The sequence below is a fragment of the Diospyros lotus genome, chromosome 1 (assembly GCF_014633365.1).
Source record: "Diospyros lotus cultivar Yz01 chromosome 1, ASM1463336v1, whole genome shotgun sequence".
NCBI lineage: Eukaryota > Viridiplantae > Streptophyta > Magnoliopsida > Ericales > Ebenaceae > Diospyros > Diospyros lotus.
Window position 1 is genome coordinate 16,840,042 of NC_068338.1, and position 22,611 is coordinate 16,862,652.

A 22,611-nucleotide genomic window follows, 5' to 3' on the forward strand; every position below is an offset into this window, starting at 1 on the left:
AAGAGCTTGAGGAGGATGAAGATAACCAATCCAAATAAGTTTCAGCACATTCGAATGAGCCTTTTACTCTTTTGTAGCCCTTGTTTATGAAATCAGAATATGATACGCAAACGCCTCTCACCCATATTTGAATAGCCTCTCATTGATATATATATATATGTGTGTGTGTATATTTATATATCTATCGGGTTGCAGATGAATGTAACAGTGATGTGTAAATCTGTCCAAAAATCATGCTATCTGAATATGTGCTTCCAAATAATGCTACCCAAATTCATAAGATGAAATCTCTAATATATTTTCATATATAGCAGCCCCTGTTTTGGTATTAAGAGTTTCTCACTGTTATATATATATATATATATATATATATATAAAACCAAGCAGCTGTATTGGATTGGAGACTGCCATAACATATACAGAAGAAATCTACCCATATTTATCCAAATAGCCTTTGTTTCTATATTAATATCTTCTCACTGATTTATAGAGTTATATATATATATATATATGTATATGCATAATGAGTTGTAGAAAAAAGTTACAGAAAGACGTTAATGGCAGCAACGATTACTGTAGCGGTTGCACTGTAGCGATTACTGTAGCAACAGCATAGCAGCGAGTTACTGTAGCACCGAGAGAAGAAAATCCATTTTCATTCTAATATGATTTTAATGCAAGTAAAAATCTCTGTAATTAAGTTCTAAATTAAATTTAAATTATTATAAATAAAGATTAATAAGATTTAAAGAAATCTTATGTCTTAAAAATAATATTAAGCAAGTCTTATTCATCTAACATATCCTTGAATTCATGAGACTTGAGATCTAATATGTAACTTTTTGATTAAAGTTTAATTAAGATACTTGCATTGTAGGAGATTGTGATGAGATCTGTTATGAAATATGAGCATTCATGTTGTGTGAGCATTGAGCATTTTGTTTATTGTGGAGCACTACATATTGTGTGCTAGCATATTATTTGTGCATTGTTGCATTGAGGCGGCCTAGTCCGCGATGGGATCCCTTGAGCTCATTTTGAGATCTTTGATTACCGGTAATTAGGGGCATCGTACGGCCCTAGCGAGATAATTATTTACGCTCCTTATTATGGAGTAGGGGTTTTAAACCCTAGCGAGTATATGTGCTTATTTCTTTTGGTTGCAGGTTCAGCCACAGGCAGGTATGAGTTTATATTTATGCCTTTGTGCCTTGAGTTGCATTTAAGGTGGATTAAGATTTATGTGGGCCGTCAGGCCAGTATGTGCATGCCTGCATGAGATATATTCATTCTGAGCATCATCATATGAGAACCTGTGCAACCATAACAGTTTATTCAAATATATCAAACCTTCATTAATGAGTTCGATTATAAGAAGAGTTAAGATATCCCTCAGTTATGAGGTCAGTTTTCCCTCAGTTTATATCGAGTTACCTGGTGGTATTGAGATGAGTTATTTATGATGAGTTCGAGATTTCTTTGACTCAGCTAATATTTCTTTCATGCTTATTGCTTGCTGAGTCTTGTGACTCACCTTGTATTCTTCACCATTCCAGATAGCGGCGAGAGAGTTCCTGAGGTGGGTTCTAGCAGTGGGATGCGTTAGATTGTGTACGTGGAGGCCACTCAAACCTGAAGGATGTCTGGGTCATTTGGTTTTTTGGTCATTTGACATTTAGTTATTTATTTCCGCAATTGTCTTTTATTTTATGAGGGATATTTATATTTGATGTTGTCCAGTTGGGGACTAGTACGTTGAGTACAGTTTGAGTTTGCGTTTAGCATGTTGAGATTTATATTTTTAGTATCTATGAGAGTATTATTATTTGTTTATCATTCGTTTATTCTTTATTTCATGTAGCACCTCCCTTGGTCTGAAAAGGGGTGTCTACAATGTTGGTATCAGAGCGGAGGTTCGAGTCAAAGTCTCCCGTACACACATAGGATGTTGGGTAGAGCTAGGACCTGAGTCTATTATTTGGGTAGGTTAGATCCAAGTAGATATTATTTTCTGACCCTATGTGGTGATGCAGGAAGATGAGTGGTAGACGAAGACGACCACGTACCCACGATCAGGCTGGAACAACTCATGATGAGATTCCTGAGCAGACCCATGAGACGCCTGGAGAGATTACTAGAGATGAGTATCGCCGAGAGATGGACGAGATGAGAGGTATGCTGACGAGGTTGATGCAAGTAGTGAATACCATAGCTGCTAATCAAGGGAGGCAAGGGTCTCAAGAAGCAGGAGGCAGTGGAGATGCACCGCCAGTCATACCAGTTGCCCCGGCAGTTCCAGTGGCGAGAGATCATGGGACCCAATTATTGAAAGATTTTATGGCCTTTCGACCACCCGAGTTCCATGGTGGCTCAGATGCTTCAGCGGCAGAGAATTGGATGTTGGCAATAGAGAAGCACCATCGATCGATTGGTTGTGTTGATGATCGTCGTGTTAGACTCAGTACCTTTCTACTTCGAGGAGATGCGGAGAGATGGTGGGAGACTGCCCGCCAGAGGTTTGGAGAGAGGGAGCCGACTTGGGCCGAGTTCCAAGAGGTGTTTAATGCGGCATATTGCCCTACATGGGTCCGAGAGCAAAAGGTATATGAATTTATTGATCTAGTGCAGGGCAACAAGACGGTGGCTCAGTACGAGGCAGAGTTTACAGTATTAGCCCGATATGCTCCAGATTTGGTTTCTACTGAAGCAAAGAAGGCTTCTAAATTTCAAAGAGGACTACGTCCAGACATCCGTCATGCCTATGGAGGAGTCCAGTGCAATGACTACGCAGCAGCTGTTCAGCGAGCCTACGCTATTGAGAGAGACCGTAATGAATGGAGGGTGATACAATCAAACAGGAAAGGAGCTAATTCGTCTCAAGCAAGCAAGAAGATGAAGTGGGCGGCCGAGCCAGGTCACGATGAGGGGAAGGAACCACTATGCCGTCAGTGTGGGAGGTGGCACAAGGGACAATGCATGGCTGGACAGGACGTATGTTATATGTGTGGACAGGTTGGCCATATGAAGAAGGATTGTCCGAGGAATCAGACAGCGCTTCCAACACCCCTAGCTCAGGAGGTAACTTACTTCAAGTGTGGACAACGAGGGCACAAGGCAAATGTTTGCACACATCCACCGCAGTACGGAGGACAGAGGGCAGGAGGTCAGGGCCCGAGGGGTAATCAAAGGCCACCAGCTAGGGGACCAGTGGCAGTCCAGGCAGCCGCACCACTTCTACCTGCAGCTCAGCACCCACCTATGGCAGAGAGACCCCATGTTCAGGGTAGAGTATATGCTCTCACATCAGCTGAGGCCGAGCAGGGTAGCGGGACGATCCAAGGTATTCTATCTCTCTATGATCATGATGTTCGAGTGCTTTTTGATACAGGAGCTACACATTCTTTTCTTGCACCGCATGCTATGTGTTATATTCCTCATTCTTGGATCGCGTTGCCATATCATTTGATTGTGTCTACCCCTGGGGATAGAATCATGGTGGGGAGGGAGAAATTTGAAAATTGTGAGATAGGAGTGCATGATAGGAAGTTATTGGGTGATTTGATCATTCTTGATATTAGTGACTTTGATTTGATCCTTGGTATGGATTGGTTATCTCGGCATTATGCCAAAGTTGACTGTCGTAAGAAGACTATTTCTTTCGAGATACCTCTGCAGCCAGTCCTTGAATATAGAGGCGTCAAGCCTGTATCTACAATACCCATGATCTCTGTGATGAAAGTAGAGAAGCTACTACGGGATGGTTGTGAGGCCTACCTAGCTTTTGTGACTACTGATGAAGGGAGCAAGAAGGATTTGACCAAGGTGCCAGTAGCTCGAGATTTTGCCGATGTCTTTCCTGACGACCTACCGGGATTGCCTCCCCGGCGAGATGTGGAGTTTTCTATTGAGTTGTTACCTGGTACCCAGCCTGTATCTAAGGCTCCGTATCGAATGGCACCTAATGAGCTTAAGGAGTTGAAGACCCAGTTGGAAGAGTTGATAGAGAAGGGTTTCATTCGACCCAGCTCATCTCCTTGGGGTGCACCTGTTTTGTTCGTGAGAAAGAAAGATGGATCGCTACGGTTATGTATCGATTATCGCCAGCTGAATCAGGTAACTATCAAGAATAAGTACCCTTTACCTCGAGTGGATGATTTACTAGATCAGTTGCGAGGAGCTAAGGTATTCTCGAAGATTGATTTGAGATCAGGCTATCATCAAGTACGAGTTAGAGATGAAGACATTCAGAAGACAGCTTTTCGGACTCGCTATGGTCACTATGAGTTCGTGGTGATGCCTTTCGGTTTGACTAATGCCCCAGCTATTTTCATGGACCTGATGAATCGAGCCCTTCGTGAGTATTTAGATTGCTTTATTATTGTGTTTATTGATGATATTCTAGTATACTCACCCAGTGCAGAGGAGCATGAGGAGCATCTTACCTTAGTATTGAGGAGGCTTAGGGAGGAGCAGTTATATGCCAAGTTTAGCAAGTGCGAGTTTTGGTTAGATCGAATTGGATTCTTGGGTCATATTGTGTCTAGAGATGGCATTTCAGTGGATCCCGAGAAGACTAAGGCAGTTATGGATTGGCCAAGGCCGACGACAGTGACAGAGATCCGTAGTTTCTTGGGACTTGCTGGATATTATAGAAGATTTATTGAAGGTTTTGCTCGTTTATCTTCCTCGATGACAAAGCTGACGAGGAAAGGAGTAAAAATTCGAGTGGAACGATGCGTGTGAGCGATCTTTCCAAGAGTTGAAGAGGAGATTGACTACTGCACCAGTTTTGGCTATTCCGAAGAGTGGAGAAAAGTTTTCAGTATACAGCGATGCTTCCCATTCAAGTTTGGGATGTGTGTTGATGCAAGAAGGGCAAGTTAATGCTTATGCCTCGAGGCAATTGAAGAGACACGAGATGAACTATCCCACTCATGACTTAGAGTTAGCAGTAGTGGTATTTGCTTTAAAGATCTGGCGACACTATTTGTATGGAGAGAAGGTGGAGATCTATACCGACCACAAGAGCTTACATTATCTTTTGTCACAGAAAGAGTTAAACATGAGGCAAAGACGATGGATTGAATTGTTTAAAGATTTTGATTGTGAGATCTTATACCATCCTCGTAAGGCTAATGTGGTAGCTGATGCCTTGAGTAGGCGAGGAGCTTCGATGGCTACTATGATGACGCAAGAGTGGATGTTATTGGAGCAATTGAGTGCTCTATCTATTTCAGCCCCTGAGGATCAGGCTTTGGTGAGTTGTGCTTACATGAGGGTTCAGCCTGAATTATTTGATCGAATTAAGGCATGGCAATTGGGAGATGAGAAACTAGCTAAAGTTTTAGCCGACATTGAAAGTTTTACCTCTGTGGGGTATTCTGTTCGAGTTAATGGTATTCTAGTTTTTTGTGGTCGTATCTGTGTACCTAATGTTGAGGACCTTAAGCAAGAGATTTTGAATGAAGCACATAAGTCTCGGTATACTATTCATCCTGGCGTCTCTAAGATGTACCGGGACTTGAAGCGTCAATTTTGGTGGAGTGGTATGAAGAGAGATGTGGCTAAGTATGTATCCCAGTGTTCAGTGTGTCAGCAGGTGAAGGCAGAACATCAAAAACCTGCAGGGTTATTACTTCCCTTGTCGATTCCGGAATGGAAATGGGATAGTATTGCTATGGACTTTGTGATGGGTTTACCTAAGACGGCACGAGGCCATGATGCTATATGGGTGGTTGTGGATCGTCTTTCCAAGTCAGCTCATTTTCTACCCATTAAGAAGACTTATCCATTAGACAGGTTAGCGAGGATTTATATCGAGGAAATTGTTAAGCTGCATGGAGTTCCTTCTAGCATTATTTCAGATAGAGACCCTCGATTCACTTCTCATTTTTGGACGGCGTTGCAAGAAGCTTTGGGTACTCAACTGAAGTTTAGTACTGCATTCCATCCTCAGACAGATGGTCAGTCCGAGCGGACCATTAGGACTTTGGAGGACATGTTAAGAGCTTGTGTTTTAGACTTCCATGGCAGTTGGGACGAGCATTTACCTTTGGTGGAGTTTGCATATAACAATAGTTTCCATTCGAGTATTGGTATGCCGCCATATGAGGCTTTGTATGGCCGACCATGTCGATCGCCTATATGTTGGGAGGAGATTGGTGATAGGACTTTGTTAAGGCCCGAAATCGTGGAGCTGACGACTGAGAAGATCAAGCTCATTAAAGCTAGAATGAAGATAGCACAGGATCGATAGAAGAGTTATGCTGATAAGAGGCGACGTGACTTGGAGTTCGAGGTTGGCAACCATGTTTGGTTGAGAGTCATGCCTATGAAGGGTGTGCGACGTTTTGGAGTATCAGGGAAGCTTAGCCCACGTTATATTGGACCGTTTGAGATATTGAGGAGAGTTGGATCTTTGGCATATGAGTTAGCTTTACCACCTCAATTGGCTCACGTTCATAATGTGTTCCATGTATCGATGTTAAGGAAGTATGTTCCCGATCCGCAGCATGTGATTGATTATCAATCGCTTGAGGTTAGTGAGGATGTGTCCTATAAGGAGATGCCCGTCAGTATTTTGGAGCGCAAGGAAAAGATTTTGAGGAACCGCTCAATTCCACTTGTCAAAGTGCAATGGCAGCGACACTCTCAAGACGAGGCAACTTGGGAGCTAGAGGAAGAAATGCGACGCCGATATCCCTCCTTGTTCGAGTGACCAGGTATGAATTTGGGGACCAAATTCTTTTAAGGGGGGGAGTAATTGTAGTGACCCGTAAGAGGGCATAAGAAATTTCGAGTGAATTAAATATTTTGAGAGCTTGGAAATGTCGATAATTTAAATTTTTAACAAATTAATATGATTTTAGCCAAAGGAAATATTTATGGGTATTTTAAATTTTTAAAGAAAGCATGGATATCATTATTTGGAATTTTAGGATTTTAGTAGAATAAAGATTTTATTTTATTTAGGGAGAAATTGGAATAAATAAGGGAGGGTAATTTTGGAAGAATTTAATTGGAGTAAATTAAGGGAATTAAGGGATTTAATTAAAGAGAAATTAGGAGAGTTATTATTAAAGTGGAATTATTCATGTAGGGTTTTCCCATTATATATACTATCATAAGTTGAGTTTTTCTCCCGTGCCGTACAAGAAAGCAGAGAGTTGGAAGGGGAAAGAAGGCTTTGCAAAAAAAAACTTAATAGAGCTTCACGTTGCAATAAAAAAATCGAGGCAAGCATCCTGCTATCTTTTTTTTTATGCAAGTTCTTTACATAATTCCTTTCCTAAGTTCTTCACTTTGATGCAAGTCTTTCTCCTCACTGAGTCATATAACTATTATTCTTTTCTCTCCCCTGTTGCAAGTTTGGGTTCACTGTAAGTCTTGCAATATAGATATACGCATATATATAGAAGCCCAGTAAGAAATCTTGAACTATCCCCTCTAGACAATTCTTGAGTCATTCTTGAAACTGTTTCATAGCAATTGGGATTTGTTTCCCATAACTCCTTCGGAATGGTGTAGGCATTGATAGGTGTTGAAGTATATATATATACATATTTAGACATAATCCCTTGTACGTAAGAGCTTGAGGAGGATGAAGATAACCAATCCAAATAAGTTTCAGCACATTCGAATGAGCCTTTTACTCTTTTGTAGCCCTTGTTTATGAAATCAGAATATGATACGCAAACGCCTCTCACCCATATTTGAATAGCCTCTCATTGATATATATATATATGTGTGTGTGTATATTTATATATCTATCGGGTTGCAGATGAATGTAACAGTGATGTGTAAATCTGTCCAAAAATCATGCTATCTGAATATTTGCTTCCAAATAATGCTACCCAAATTCATAAGATGAAATCTCTAATATATTTTCATATATAGCAGCCCCTGTTTTGGTATTAAGAGTTTCTCACTGTTATATATATATATATATATATAAAACCAAGCAGCTGTATTGGATTGGAGACTGCCATAACATATACAGAAGAAATCTACCCATATTTATCCAAATAGCCTCTGTTTCTATATTAATATCTTCTCACTGATTTATAGAGTTATATATATATATATGTATATGCATAATGAGTTGTAGAAAAAAGTTACAGAAAGACGTTAATGGCAGCAACGATTACTGTAGCGGTTGCACTGTAGCGATTACTGTAGCAACAGCATAGCAGCGAGTTACTGTAGCACCGAGAGAAGAAAATCCATTTTCATCCTAATATGATTTTAATGCAAGTAAAAATCTCTGTAATTAAGTTCTAAATTAAATTTAAATTATTATAAATAAAGATTAATAAGATTTAAAGAAATCTTATGTCTTAAAAATAATATTAAGCAAGTCTTATTCATCTAACATATCCTTGAATTCATGAGACTTGAGATCTAATATGTAACTTTTTGATTAAAGTTTAATTAAGATACTTGCATTGTAGGAGATTGTGATGAGATCTGTTATGAAATATGAGCATTCATGTTGTGTGAGCATTGAGCATTTTGTTTATTGTGGAGCACTACATATTGTGTGCTAGCATATTATTTGTGCATTGTTGCATTGAGGCGGCCTAGTCCGCGATGGGATCCCTTGAGCTCATTTTGAGATCTTTGATTACCGGTAATTAGGGGCATCGTACGGCCCTAGCGAGATAATTATTTACGCTCCTTATTATGGAGTAGGGGTTTTAAACCCTAGCGAGTATATGTGCTTATTTCTTTTGGTTGCAGGTTCAGCCACAGGCAGGTATGAGTTTATATTTATGCCTTTGTGCCTTGAGTTGCATTTAAGGTGGATTAAGATTTATGTGGGCCGTCAGGCCAGTATGTGCATGCCTGCATGAGATATATTCATTCTGAGCATCATCATATGAGAACCTGTGCAACCATAACAGTTTATTCAAATATATCAAACCTTCATTAATGAGTTCGATTATAAGAAGAGTTAAGATATCCCTCAGTTATGAGGTTAGTTTTCCCTCAGTTTATATCGAGTTACCTGGTGGTATTGAGATGAGTTATTTATGATGAGTTCGAGATTTCTTTGACTCAGCTAATATTTCTTTCATGCTTATTGCTTGCTGAGTCTTGTGACTCACCTTGTATTCTTCACCATTCCAGATAGCGGCGAGAGAGTTCCTGAGGTGGGTTCTAGCAGTGGGATGCGTTAAATTGTGTACGTGGAGGCCACTCAAACCTGAAGGATGTCTGGGTCATTTGGTTTTTTGGTCATTTGACATTTAGTTATTTATTTCCGCAATTGTCTTTTATTTTATGAGGGATATTTATATTTGATGTTGTCCAGTTGGGGACTAGTACGTTGAGTACAGTTTGAGTTTGCGTTTAGCATGTTGAGATTTATATTTTTAGTATCTATGAGAGTATTATTATTTGTTTATCATTCGTTTATTCTTCATTTCATATAGCACCTCCCTTGGTCTGAAAAGGGGTGTCTACAGTCTCACCTTTTGGGGAGGTAAATTCCCTGGAAGCCTTTTTTGAGTGATGTTGATCCTACTTGGAATTATGAGAGTTTTGATTTTTCTACTCTTATTGCTCATCTTGTTGGCGTTGCTCATCCTATTGGCGTTACTACTTATTGTGGAGGATATACCCTATGAGAAACTTGCCTAACTATTAGACCTAACACTCCAATTGAGCAAGAGGTTAGGTGTTGAGGTGGGTTCTCTAGCAATGGTTAATTCTTTGGGTTGTTCCTCTAGTTTGGCAGTGAAAGTGTTCGACCATGAGAGTTGAGCAGTTAAGGCTAGAAGGCTTGGTAATGCTAGAAAGTAACAGCATGAAATCGCAAGCCCATTATAGGTGATCAAATGATGATTAATCACCACAACTCTACCTTGATCAGAGCATATGCAAGAATGGGTAAAGCTAACAAGATGCACGAAAATTGGAACTCCCTTACCACACTAATCGGAAAGGAGTGAGACTCCGCAGGAAAGACAACTTTAACTTGGGAAAAAGAGATTACCAAGCTTAAGGACATGACTAAAGAGCCTCAGTTCTTAGGACTAAGCCATAATATTGAGTAATAAGCTTATAAATAATCTCTTTTATTCCACAGATTGAATGGATTGTTTAGCGCTAGTAGGGGGGACATGTGTAAGGACGTGCCCAAAAAGATGAAATCACCAAGATATCCCTGAAAAGTAACAGCTCATTTTTGTGTGTCCCCATCCATAAGTAACAAGGAGAGGGCACGTGGCCTTTCACCCAATTTAGATTCAAAGGATTAGCACCATAAGTTATCTCCAATCACCTCGATAGATTCATTACCATCCCGAGAAAATTGAACCCAGATACTTGGAGATGACTTTGAAAATCTTAGGAAGATAACTTTGAACTAGTAGCATGGATCTATTTTATCATAAGGAAATAGTCATGTCATGGATACTTCATTCTAAGAATCTTGGAAAGATATCTACTTCGACAAATTCTTTATTAATCTAAGATATTTGTGATTGGGAGTCTGAGATATCTTCCAGTATCTTGACTCGCACAACCTATAAAAAAGGTAAGACCTCCCCACAGGTAAACTAAGCAACTTTGAGTATTTTATATGGTTTATTGTTGATTTACTTTATTAACTTAAGCATAGAGGCTATATTGGGAGAACAAGTCCCATTTGTTCTTACAGGTGCTCACATCGAGGCAGAGCTGTGTAGTGTTTAAGTCCATAACGTGTTTGGATAAATATGCTTTTAAGTTATCAGTTAATAGTTATGTATTTGGTTTATAAAAACTTATAAGTTGTCAGAACTTAGCAAAAAGATTAAAATAAACATGATGTTGAATAATACAAATAAAATTAAGAAAAATACTATTTTTTATGAAAAAAATTATAAATTAATTTTTAATTGATAAAATACTTACAATTACAAGTTGATAAATTATACATAATTATTAAAAAATATATTAATACAAGACCAGTCTTGTTGGTAAAATCCCTTTAAAACTAAAAGGAAAATTCTATAGGACAGCAATAAGACAAATCTTGTTGTATGGCTTAGAATGTTGGGCAGTCAAATACCAGTATGAGCAAAAGACGAGCGTAGCGGAGATGATGATGATAAAATGGATGTGCGGCCATACAAGAAAAGATAAAATTAAAAATGAAGTTATTCGTAATAAGGTATGAGTAGTGCCAATCGAGGAGAATATGAGAGAGACTAAACTAAGATGGTTTGGTCATGTGAGAAGGAGAGCAACAGACACTCCTGTGAGGAGAGTTGATGAAATGGAACAATTAGTTAAAAAAAGAGGTAGAGGTAGACCCAATAAGACTTTGGAAGAGACATTAAAGTTTGATATGAAATGTATGGATCTAAATGAAGATATGACAAAAGATAAAAATACATGAAAGTTTAGAATTCATGTAGCCGACCCCACATAGTGGGATAAAGGCTGGATATGTTGTTGTTGTATATTAATACAATACTTTATGTTTAAATTTAGGTTTAATTCATAAAAATGTTAAAATATATATGTTGATATATTATATAAAATTATTTATTTTTATATTTTATCAATACATTTAACTCATTAATATTTAAATAAATTATTTCTAAAATATATATTTGTTTCGTCCATAAATTTGATATATATTATAAAATTACAAGATTAGATAAGACTATTTAATTGATAATTACAAAATCCAAAGTTAGATAATTAAACACAATATTTGAATTAAAGTTCAATTTTTCCATACATATACAAAAAGGGTTAGTAGAACAAAATTAAAAAATTACAAACAATTATTGTGATTGTCCAATATCTAGAGCTATAGCATCCTGCAATGCTATCCAATAATTATCACTCTGGTCCACTTCCTCGTCAAATTGGTTGTCAAATGGGGAGACGAATTGTGCACCAAGAATATAATTTTTATTTTCTACTATTATGAATGCATTATCTTGTACTCATTTCTTCTTAATATAGTTATGGATGACCATTGTACCTAAAACTATGTCTCGTTGGTATCAAAAACATATGTAAGCATATCTTCTAAGATCCTAAATCTAGCATATCACACTCCAAAAGTGCGCTCAACAATCATTCTGCACAAAGAATGTAAGTAATTAAATGACTCTTTATGTTGCACGTAAACGTGATGTTTTTGCACGTCGAAAATCTTCAAGGTGGTATCTTATATTCTCAACTTTGTATGGCCCTATGTATCCAGTCATATGAATGTACCCTGCATCAACTAGATAATATTTTCCTCCCATTGGGTGGGGAAAATTCAAGTTTGACCTACTAATTTCCTCATCGAATATCCTGGCATCATGAGTTGATCCCTTCCACCTGGCCCAGGCGAATGTAAAACACATATTGAAGTCCACAATTACAAGGATATTTTGAGTTGGATATCCTTTGCATCCTATATAGAGTATCTCTTGATCTCGTGGTAACCTAGCCTTTACATGAGTACTATCAATAGCTCCAATACAATCCTGTAATATAATGTTAGATGTTCGAATTGTAAATCACAATTAACTTAAGAATAATCACACATTAATAGAAGGTGTTAATAAGTACATTAAAGAATGTTAAATACTTAGGATTAGTCAGCTCGTGGTATCCTAATCCAGTATTGTAGTTAGGATGGGATTTAATAATATCAGCAACTAACCTATTAACAACAACCAAAACCCTGTGAAATTGCAGACTAATTGTCTCACCGGAATGATTGAACATTTCTTGTATTAATCGATTCCCAGCCCCATGCGCACATGTCATAAAAAATATTCCTATTGATTCAGGCACAAACATCCCTCGTGAGGGGGTGAAACCATATTTGTTAGTTAAATCACGACAGAAATTCAAGAAAATTGATTTCGTCATGCAAAAATCTTGGTAACATTGAGTTTTGTTACCACATAATATTTCTTGAATAAGCATATGACATGTCCGTTGAGATGTATGGCATGGTTTCTTTAGCATGTACTTGGTGTAAAAAGTTAGAATAACCCTTGTAGCTTGCCTGAATAAGAACATTGATTGGGTATCTACTTCTGCATTACCCTGCTCATCATTTGTTTCATCCTATGTATTATTCGAAGGATCCATTATTCTGTAAGTAAAGCATGAAACTTTATTAATATCAAAACTAGCAATCTTAACTACTCAACTCAATTTCACAAACATTAACTCATGCATTCTGAAAAATTAAGGAAGGCAACAACATTCCAACTACATTAAACAAGTGAAGTCTATAAAATATTAACAAACCAAAATGAATTCAAACATAAAACAATTATTCACAACAATTTGAACAAAATAATCCTAAACTTGGAACAAGAGTCTTAGTAGCATTCAAACATAACCCAAATTAGTTTAAACATATTAAAGAAAAATCTTCACATTGGAGGTCGATGTTCCTCGTCCCTCTAATGGAGGTAGTCCAACCAAGACATTTTGGCCTTGTCATCTGGTTGATTGATGAAGACAGTCCTATTCGTTGGCTTGGTAAAAATGGTGCAAACAAAATTCCACAATCTATTCCCAACTTGGATGGGGAGACTCTGCAATACACTCAGGCATTTTGGAATACTCTCCGCATCTGGTCCTGTAACCGAGTGTGTAGTATTTGTGCTCTTGGAATATAGTTTCATCAATTCTCTTCAATATTTGTTCTCAACATGGCAGCACTCAACATCCTTTCTTTCCCAACCCTTTTAGAACTCGATGTTGTCCCTTATTGCTAGCTTGGTTCTGGAAACAAATCGTCACCAATTTTGGCATCATTCGAAGTATTCTCCCTAGCGAATGGCTCTCCAAGATCATTTATGTCTTGAGTGTTGTCAATTGCATCATCTTTTTTATCAGTACTCAAAAGTTGGGTGAGAGCTTCATATTAACATGGAGCTTGTGCTCTTTCCCCAGTTGTTGGAATATCAAAGAACAAGCCATCATAATGAAACCATATAATGGACAAGTCTTTGTTCCTGAATTTTCGTAAATTTTCATTTTCCTATAAACCCACAAATGCAAACTAATTGTCATTTATTGTATCAATTAGCATATAAAATATCAAAAAATTATCATATGGAGGATAAATGAAAATACCTGTATTTTTTGTTCTCACCAATCATGATCTACCGCAATATTCTTATTTCTTTCGTCCCACCCCAAACATAACTCTCCTCACATCATTTGCTTAAAAAGGGTCAATTCTTTCTTCATCCTAATGGTTTTTAATTGTTTGTTGTCATAACATTTTCCTGTTAGTTCATTAAAACTCTTGACCAAAATTTTTCACCAATCCTTATTTATAAATTATCCTAGCCTATTTCCCTTCTGAATCTCTTGTTCTACTAGCTCTATAAATTGTAGATGTGTGTGGTCATCCCACTTAGCAGAGGATTGCCTTGTATTGGAAACATTGTTCATTATTTTTTTTTCTTTATCCATCTATATCATAACCAATATGCAACGTGGGAGACATAAAAATCCAAAGGCATTGGTAAACATATGCATAAACTAGAACATGTGCATAAACTTGAATATGTTACCTAAATCCCTAACCAATCAACAACATGGGAGACATGCAGAAACTAGAATATCTAGTATTTGTCTCCCCCAGAAATGGAACATAAAAATTACAACAAAAGAGATTAGAAACTAATCACAAAATCACATCACAAACATAGTATTTGCAGAAACTAATCACAAAATAACAAAATGCTATCAGAAACATAGTATTTGCATAAATTAATCACAAAATTCCAAATTGCAAATAATATCACAAAAACATATATATGCAAAAAATTGTAGGTAAGCTACGTAAATATGTAAATAATGGAGGTAGTGAGCAGTGTAGAGAGATATACCGATCGACAATGAAGGAGATGACAACAGCGATAGGTGATCTAGAAGAATGAGGTGGCAGGAGACGATGATAACGGCGACGGGCGACTTGCGGCAATGGATTTAGAAGTAGAGATGGCGATGATGTGACTAAGGAAGAGACCCATAACGCAACGGCAACAATTGATCTGGAGAAGAAGGAGGCGGCCGACCAACAGAAGGCGCCTTGCGGCGGTGGATTTAAAAGCAGATATGGTGATGGCGCGACTTACCAACAGGAGGCGGCTTGTGGCGGCCCAGCTGGGCGACGACAACGACGATAATGGAGGAGGGGTGAAGCATTGGGCGGCAGATCTAGAAGCATATGCGACGATGGCGCGACCCACCAACAGGAGGTGACTTGCGACTACCCAGTTGGACGATGACGGCGACAGTTATGGAGGAGGGACGACAGTGGCAGCAACAACGACAGTAATGGCAGATGCGAAGGAAACATAAGAGAATATAGCAATGGAGGAGAAGAGGTAACGTTTTAATGACAAGGACAATAGGTGTAAATATTGAAAATGTTTGAGGGTAAAATAGTAAATGAGTCAGTCAACGCAATAAGCTGGTGATAGCGTTTTTGCAAAAGTTAGGGGGCACAAACTTTTTTCAAACGCTATTATAATAGCGTTTATACATAACTTTTAAACTATTTGTTGTTGCTAAACACTTAGGGGGTGTTTGGCTTACTTTTTTTTATGGCTTTTAAGCTATTTAGCTTTTAAGTTATATAAAACTTATAAAAGTTAGGTAGCGTTTAAATTGATAATGTATTTGGATAAATGTGCTTTTAAATTATCAATTAATAGTTATGTGTTTGGTTTGAAAAAGCTAATGAGCTATCAAAACTTGACAAAAAGACCAAAACAGACATGGTATTAAGTGATGTAAAATTTTACCATTAGATGTTAATAAATTATACATAATTATTAAAAATATATTAATACAATATATATTATTATGTGTTATATATATGTTTATTGTTGTTTTATATATATATATATATACATACGTACATAGACAATGATAGTGGGGAAGAGATGGAGGAAATGAGGGTGGGGACAGCGACAAGCAGCGGCCGATGGGGCGACGAAGGAGAAGTTGAAGCAGATAGGGGCGATAGCCGATGGAGGCAATGGCTGATGAGGGTGATAGTCGACGAGAAACAATTGGTGGGGGCGATGGCGATGGTTGACAATGGCAGCCAGAAGAGCTGGGGCGACAAGAGGCAGAGGTTGAAGAAGGAGAGCATGACTGAAAATTAATAAAAATAATGAGAGTAAAATAGTAAAATGATCGATCAATGCAGCTTATAAAGTAGTAGCATTTCACAAAAGCTCCCCCACCAGCTTTTGCAAAACTCTATGATAGTAGTGTTTAAACTACCTAACTTAAATGCTGATGAAATGCACCTGAACACCTCATCAACTTTTGTTTAATAACTTATAAGCTATTAATATAGCTTATAAGTGGTAAGCCAAACACCCCTTAAGAGAAAAACCCTAGATACCTTATAAGCTGCAAAAAGCAGCCTATAACAGCTTATAAGCGGTCAAACCGCTTACCTGGACACCCTCCTAATTTTCTCTCTTTCTCTTGGAGCCCTAGTTTTGTTTTGGGACGGTTTGTGACATTGCTCAGAATTGCTTGAGCAAGTCTGTAGGTCGAATGGATCTACCCAATATTTGCTTGTTTGTTTATTAAGGACTCAGATATTTGGGGTTCTGTTTGATGTGAACTGTGTGGATGATCTGATTGTTTGTTGCATTGGTGGTAACAATGTCGGATGACGTGCTTATGCATTTCGCTTCCAACTCCTCGAACCAGTCCGATAACTCACTGCCCACAAAGATAGCGAAGCTCGAAGCGCGGATGGTCGGAAAGGCTCCGTCAGTTGCGCCCGGCTCAGTGCAAGCAGCCTGGTCCACAGTTGTGTCAGGGGCGAGGTTCGGGGCCGCTGCCACTACAGAGGATTTTGCAGAGTCATTGCTCTCAAGTGATTCTGAAGATGATGTGAGTCTTTGATTCTTATTATACACTTACAGTAAGGAGGTTTTGTGTTTGAATTGAGGTTTGGGGCCAATGCCGCAGTTGTGTCTTCATAGATGTAGTGTTTTGTGATGGTAGTTTACTTCTTTGCATGGTAATAAAGCTGTGAATTAGAAAGGGAAACAGAACGCCAAAGTTAGATTTGTCTGTGGCATGTAAATTTTGACACATGCGGACCATTTGGACGTTAAATATAAAAAACCATTATTTTCACTGAATTTGATAATGAATTTTGGCAATCTTGGCTGAAAAGTAGAGTTTACCGGAAAAGTTTGTATGAATATAGTTCAAGTTCAATCTGAGTCTCAGTGTTGATCAGATTTGGAATATTAGGTGACTTTGAAGCTGTCAAAAATGGAATGATGTAGAATTTAAATATTTGATCATCAAGACTAATAGAATTGGTAAGCATGTTGTCGTATGATATCCATATATTGCGTAGCAGCTTGTCCCCCAACCGGGTATGTTAAAAGACTAATGGAAAGAAAATACATTAACTCTTTTTTACACACAGTATCTATTTTTATTTGCACTTTGCCCTTCCAAGGGAAGCTTACCCCACATATGGGATTACGACTTGATATTTCGTTGTTTCCCTTCCAAGTGAGGTTTAAGCAATAGGTTTCCTTCATTCTTGCAAGTCTACACGAGCAATTCAATTATAGGATACAAAAATTGTTTTTTGAATTTCATTACACCCATAAAATTGGAAGCGCATGTTACATGTCGTTATTAAGATGTCATCAAAAGTTGTTTTTTACACGGCTTCTACCCAAGTATCGTACAGTAGGGAATAAGTTGCATAACTTTGTATATTATTCCAAACATTGATTTGTGAATTTCATGAAGACCCATTGAAATGTGTTTCGTCTTGTTGGTAAGATTTCCTGAATATTAGATAAGTATAGATATATAGTGTTACATCGATTTGTAAGTTGGAAAACCTAGGGCTTAAGAATCCGAGAACTAGAGAAAAGAGAGAAAGCTCGTGTACTAAGATCTTATTGAATGAATGAATCAAAAATAACGAACAACTAAACATGAGCTGCTTATATATGCAGCTTAACTGACAGAAAGGTATCCGCCTTATACAATTAATAACATAACAACAACATAAAGTAGGAAGCAAAATAGTAAAACAACAAGCTAATACTATCTCAATGCTACATTATCTTCAACACTCCCCTTCAAATCAAGCTCCTCCAGCGTCTTTGTAGGACATAAGTTTTTAGAAGATGCTTCCTTTGCTGTATATCTTTGTTTATCAGTACATACAGGATTCCAAGTTAGCCCAAGTTTGCAACATAACAGTTGAAATTTGTCTCTAGGCAAACTCTTAGTCAGAATATCAACAATTTGCTCTGATGTAGGGACATATTGTATTTCCACCTTCACCATTTTCAACTTTCTCTCGAACAAAATGAACATAAACACCAACATGTTTAGTACGAGAGTGAAAAACAGGATTTTTAGCTATACTCTTGGCTGCCAAATTATCACACCATACAATAGGAGTTGTAACATTTGAATATCCCAACTCTACAAACAATGACTTAAGCCATAATAACTCCATTAGTCCCAATGCAATAGCCCTATATTCAGCTTCCCCTACTGAATGAGCAACCACTGCCTACTTTTGGAACCCCAAACAATAAGATTGATGCCAAGATAAACACAAAACCCACTAGTACTCCTTCTGGTGACCTTGCAACTAGCATGGTCTACATCAGTAAACACTAATAAAGTAAGATTTCCAGGTGTAGAAGAGAAGAACAAACCCAGATCAGTAGTTCCTTTATATATCGAAGCAATCTCTTGCAAGCTAACCAGTGTTGACACTTAGGATGTGCCGAAAACTGACTTAACTTGTTAACAGCAAAAGCAATATCAGGTCTTGTATAAGTCAAATATTGTAAAGACTATAATTTTTCTATAGATAGCTGGATTAGTAAACTCTTCTCCTTCATTTGTCAAAGAAAGACCAGCAGTCATGGGAATGTCATAGGGCTTACAATCTTCCATCCCAGCTTTCCTCAATAGATCCACAACATATTTAGTTTGAGTAAGATAAAGGCCATTGTTGTTTCTATATACTTCAAACCCTAGGAAGTACTTAACAACTCCTAGAGTTTTTAAAGCAAACTGATGGTCTAGATCATGAATATATGCCTTAAGAGCAGCAAAATTAGATCCGATAGGAAGTATATCATCCACATATACTAACACAAATAACACATACTCATCTGTCTGCTTTATGAACAACGAAGTATCGGAAACAGATCTAATAAAACCCCAGTTAAGTAAAGCTTCTTTCAACTTATTATACCAAGCATAGGGGGCTTGTTTCAACCCATATAAAGATTTCCTCAATCTGCAAACATGATTTGGAGTGGCAATATTGACAAACCCTTCCGGTTGAGCCATATACACTGTCTCAACTAAATCACCATTCAAAAACGCATTATTAACATCCACTTGTTGGATTTTCCAATTGAATGACACAGCTAACGAAAATAGAACTTGAATGGTAGGAACTTTAACCACCGGACTAGAGGTTTCTGTATAATTTACACCTGGATTTTGGAGAAAGCCTTTTGCAACTAACCTGGCTTTATACTTTAAAATGGACCCATCAGGCTTAAACTTCACCTGAAAAACCCATTTATTCCCAATGAGATTCATATCATCAGTATATGGAACCAACTCCCAAGTATTATTCCTTTGTAGAGCAGTGTATTCTTCTTCCATGGCTTTAACCCATCGTGAGTCCTAAAGAGCCTCTCTAACTGATGTTGGTTCAAGTGAGCTCACTTAGGCATGAGGAGAAGAACTAACAAGTTATTTGGCTTTAAGATGGGTAGGCATAGGGTGAATAGAAGGAGCTGGAATATTCTTATAAATAGAAACCTTTGAGATAGGAGGTGCAAATGATGCAGGAGAAGATGTGGTGGCAGGAGAGTTAACATTGTCTATTGATCTCAGAAATGGACTTAGGAAATGAGCTACCAAGGGACACTTGCAAGAAGAAGATGAAGAAACAAAAGGATGAAGAAATTCTGTAGAAGGACTACCAGGCTTTGAATCTTGGGGTAAGTTAGCAGTCACATTGGATGAAGAAAATATAGTGGAGTAAGGAAAATCCCGAACATTAAATTGAACATGCCGAGTTACATATACACGACCAGATGGATGTAAGTATTTGTAGCCAGCTTGAGTGATACTATATCCAATAAAGATACACTTGGTTAAATGAAACTCAAATTTGTGCTTGTTGTAAGGTCGAAGAAAAGGAAAATAAGTACAACCAAAAGGTTTAAGGAAATGATAGTTGGGAGGCTTTTGATATAATAGTTCAAATGGAATCTAGAAATTAACAGATGAGGAAGGGAGAAGATTAATCACATGAATATCAGTTAGAAAGGGTTCTACCCAAAATTTTAAAGGCATTTTAGCATGGGCTAATAAGGTTAATCCCATTTCATCTATATGCTTATGTTTTCTCTCAGCAATTCCATTTTGTTGATGAGTGTGGGGACAAGTAAATTTAGGCTGAATGCCATTATTCTGTAGATAGGGTAAACAAGCATGGTATTCTCCTCCATTATCAGTTTGTAAGGCTTGAAGTTTGGTGTGAAATTGATTTTCAGCAAGTTTATGAAATGTAATGAACACGGATAAGAGATCTGACTTGAGTTTTAAAGGATATAACCAAGTGTATCTAGTGTAAGCATCTATAAAAATGACATAGTATCAAAATCCTTGCATTGATAACATTGGAGTTGGTCCCCATAGATCAAAATATACTAACTGTAACGAACGAACAACAATAATCTCATGTGAAGCAAATGGCATTTGATGCAATTTACCAATCTTGCAAGAATCACAGAAAATTAAATTGGAAGATGGACAAGAAATTTCAATTTTATTCAACACGTTGTGAAGTACATTCAAAGGAGGATGACCCAATATATTGTGCCAATCTTGGCAAACAAATACCAGTATTTTGAGCCGCATTTACATCATTGGACAGTTCATGAACAAATGAAGATTGTCTTTTACGTGCCTTTTCATCATTACATGAATTAAAAGAAGTACTAGCTGAATTAACAGAAAATAGCTCTAGGAGCTTGAGTGCTTGTTGCAGCAGAACAAGATGCTGGAACTAGCCGATATAGCATATCCTTAAGGTGTCCCCGTAGAAGAACTTCCCTAGATCTTTTGTCCTTAATCAAACATACATTAGAATGAAATTCAGCCACCACATTATGATCTCTAGTAAGTTGAGAAACACTTAGAAGGTTTTTATGTATGCTAGGAACATGAAGGATATTAGGTATACAAAGAAAGTAATTTGAATTGGTATTTAACATACCTGTACCAACATGAGTAATCAGCAATTGCTTACCATTGCCTATGGTAACTTTGTCCCCACCATGATAAGGTGAATGCAGGGACAAATTGTTAAGGTTCAAAGTGATGTGATTTGTGGCTCCTGAGTCCACAAACCAAGCTGGATCAGAAAAAGAAGGTTGTTGTTGAGCAGCAAATTGCTTAGGAGTACTATTATACGGTGAGCCTAGCATTGATCCATTATCATTAGACTAGACTCCATTAGAATCACTAAAGGTAGCCATATAAGCACTTGAATCTAATTGATTTCCAGTAGTATAACCTCCAGAAGATCTACCAGTGCCTTGATTGTTTACTCAAGTAAATTCCGATCAAAGCGATAATAGCATTTATCCACTAGATGCCCTGGTTTCCCACACAATTGATAGTAGAATTTTCAGTTTGACCTACCTCGGCCTCTACCTCCTCTAAATCCAGAACTTCCTCCTCTTTGAGAATATCCTCCTCTATTATAGCCAAAATTTCCATTACTCTGATGTGAAGCCATATTAACATTCATAGTGGAGGACAATGAATCAAAATGCAAAGAAGATTGAGGTACATTCTTAGCAGTTAAGCGTTGTTCATGCATGAGCAACAAATATTGAACCTTCTCCAATTCTATATCATCCATTTGATAGGTTATCAAGCTTACAACAATGTCATAATCTTGATCTAAACCATTAAGAATTGCAAGTAACAATTTATTGTCATTTAAAGGCTCTCCTATAGCTGCAAGAGAATGACTTATAGTCTTGATCTTTAAGACATAGTCATTAATTGATAAATTCTCCTTTTTAACAGATCTCAACTGTTGCTTTAATTGAAATGATTTGGCTATAGTTTGTCTAGCATACAATTTTTCAAGATAGAGCCATACCTCGGCAGATGATTCACATTGAATCACCTGCACTAACACTTCTTCAGTAATTGTGGAGAAGAGCCATCCTAAAAGCAATTGATCAGATCGAAGCCAACTCATGTACTCTGGATTCACTTCTTGATTCATAGTCGAATTACCACCATTTGAGTCGATTACATATTTCGAAGGAGGAGACGCATTATTCAAGAACGAAACTAAATCAAAAGCTCTTACTGTCTCTAAAATTTGAGCCTTCCAAAAGATGTAATTCTTCGAATCAAGTTTTAGAGGAATAAAACTGAAAGTCTTAGACACTGCAGCAAAATTGAATTGAGAAACCGAAGATAGATTTGAGGTAGCTCTAGTAGGAGAAGAAGAAGAGGAGGAACGATTTTCATGAACTGATGCCATTAGCGTGTTTGGCTTTGATA

At 37.6% G+C, this 22,611-nt stretch overlaps 3 protein-coding genes across 4 annotated transcripts in view; all 3 read left to right on the forward strand.

Annotated features, from left to right (window-relative positions):
* Positions 1 to 1,016: 1,016 nt before the first annotated feature.
* Positions 1,017 to 4,743, forward strand: LOC127805720 (uncharacterized). Its single transcript, XM_052342509.1, has 4 exons — positions 1,017 to 1,056; positions 1,167 to 1,182; positions 2,034 to 4,113; positions 4,195 to 4,743. The coding sequence occupies exons 1-4, from the start codon at positions 1,017 to 1,019 to the stop codon at positions 4,741 to 4,743; spliced, it is 2,685 nt and encodes an 894-aa protein (XP_052198469.1).
* Positions 4,744 to 6,325: 1,582 nt separating this feature from the next.
* LOC127805884 (uncharacterized) lies at positions 6,326 to 6,718 on the forward strand. Its single transcript, XM_052342739.1, has one exon. It carries the CDS (start codon positions 6,326 to 6,328, stop codon positions 6,716 to 6,718), a length of 393 nt encoding a protein of 130 aa, XP_052198699.1.
* A 9,724-nt stretch (positions 6,719 to 16,442) lies between these two features.
* Positions 16,443 to 22,611, forward strand: part of LOC127812514 (serine/threonine-protein kinase TOUSLED) — a 52,691-nt gene continuing 46,522 nt past the window's right edge. For both annotated transcript variants that reach the window (XM_052352923.1, XM_052352931.1), the window contains exon 1: positions 16,443 to 16,893. In XM_052352923.1, coding sequence (XP_052208883.1) covers positions 16,660 to 16,893 — 234 coding nt within the window. In that variant the 5' untranslated portion in view covers positions 16,443 to 16,659. The remainder of the gene's footprint in view (positions 16,894 to 22,611) is intronic.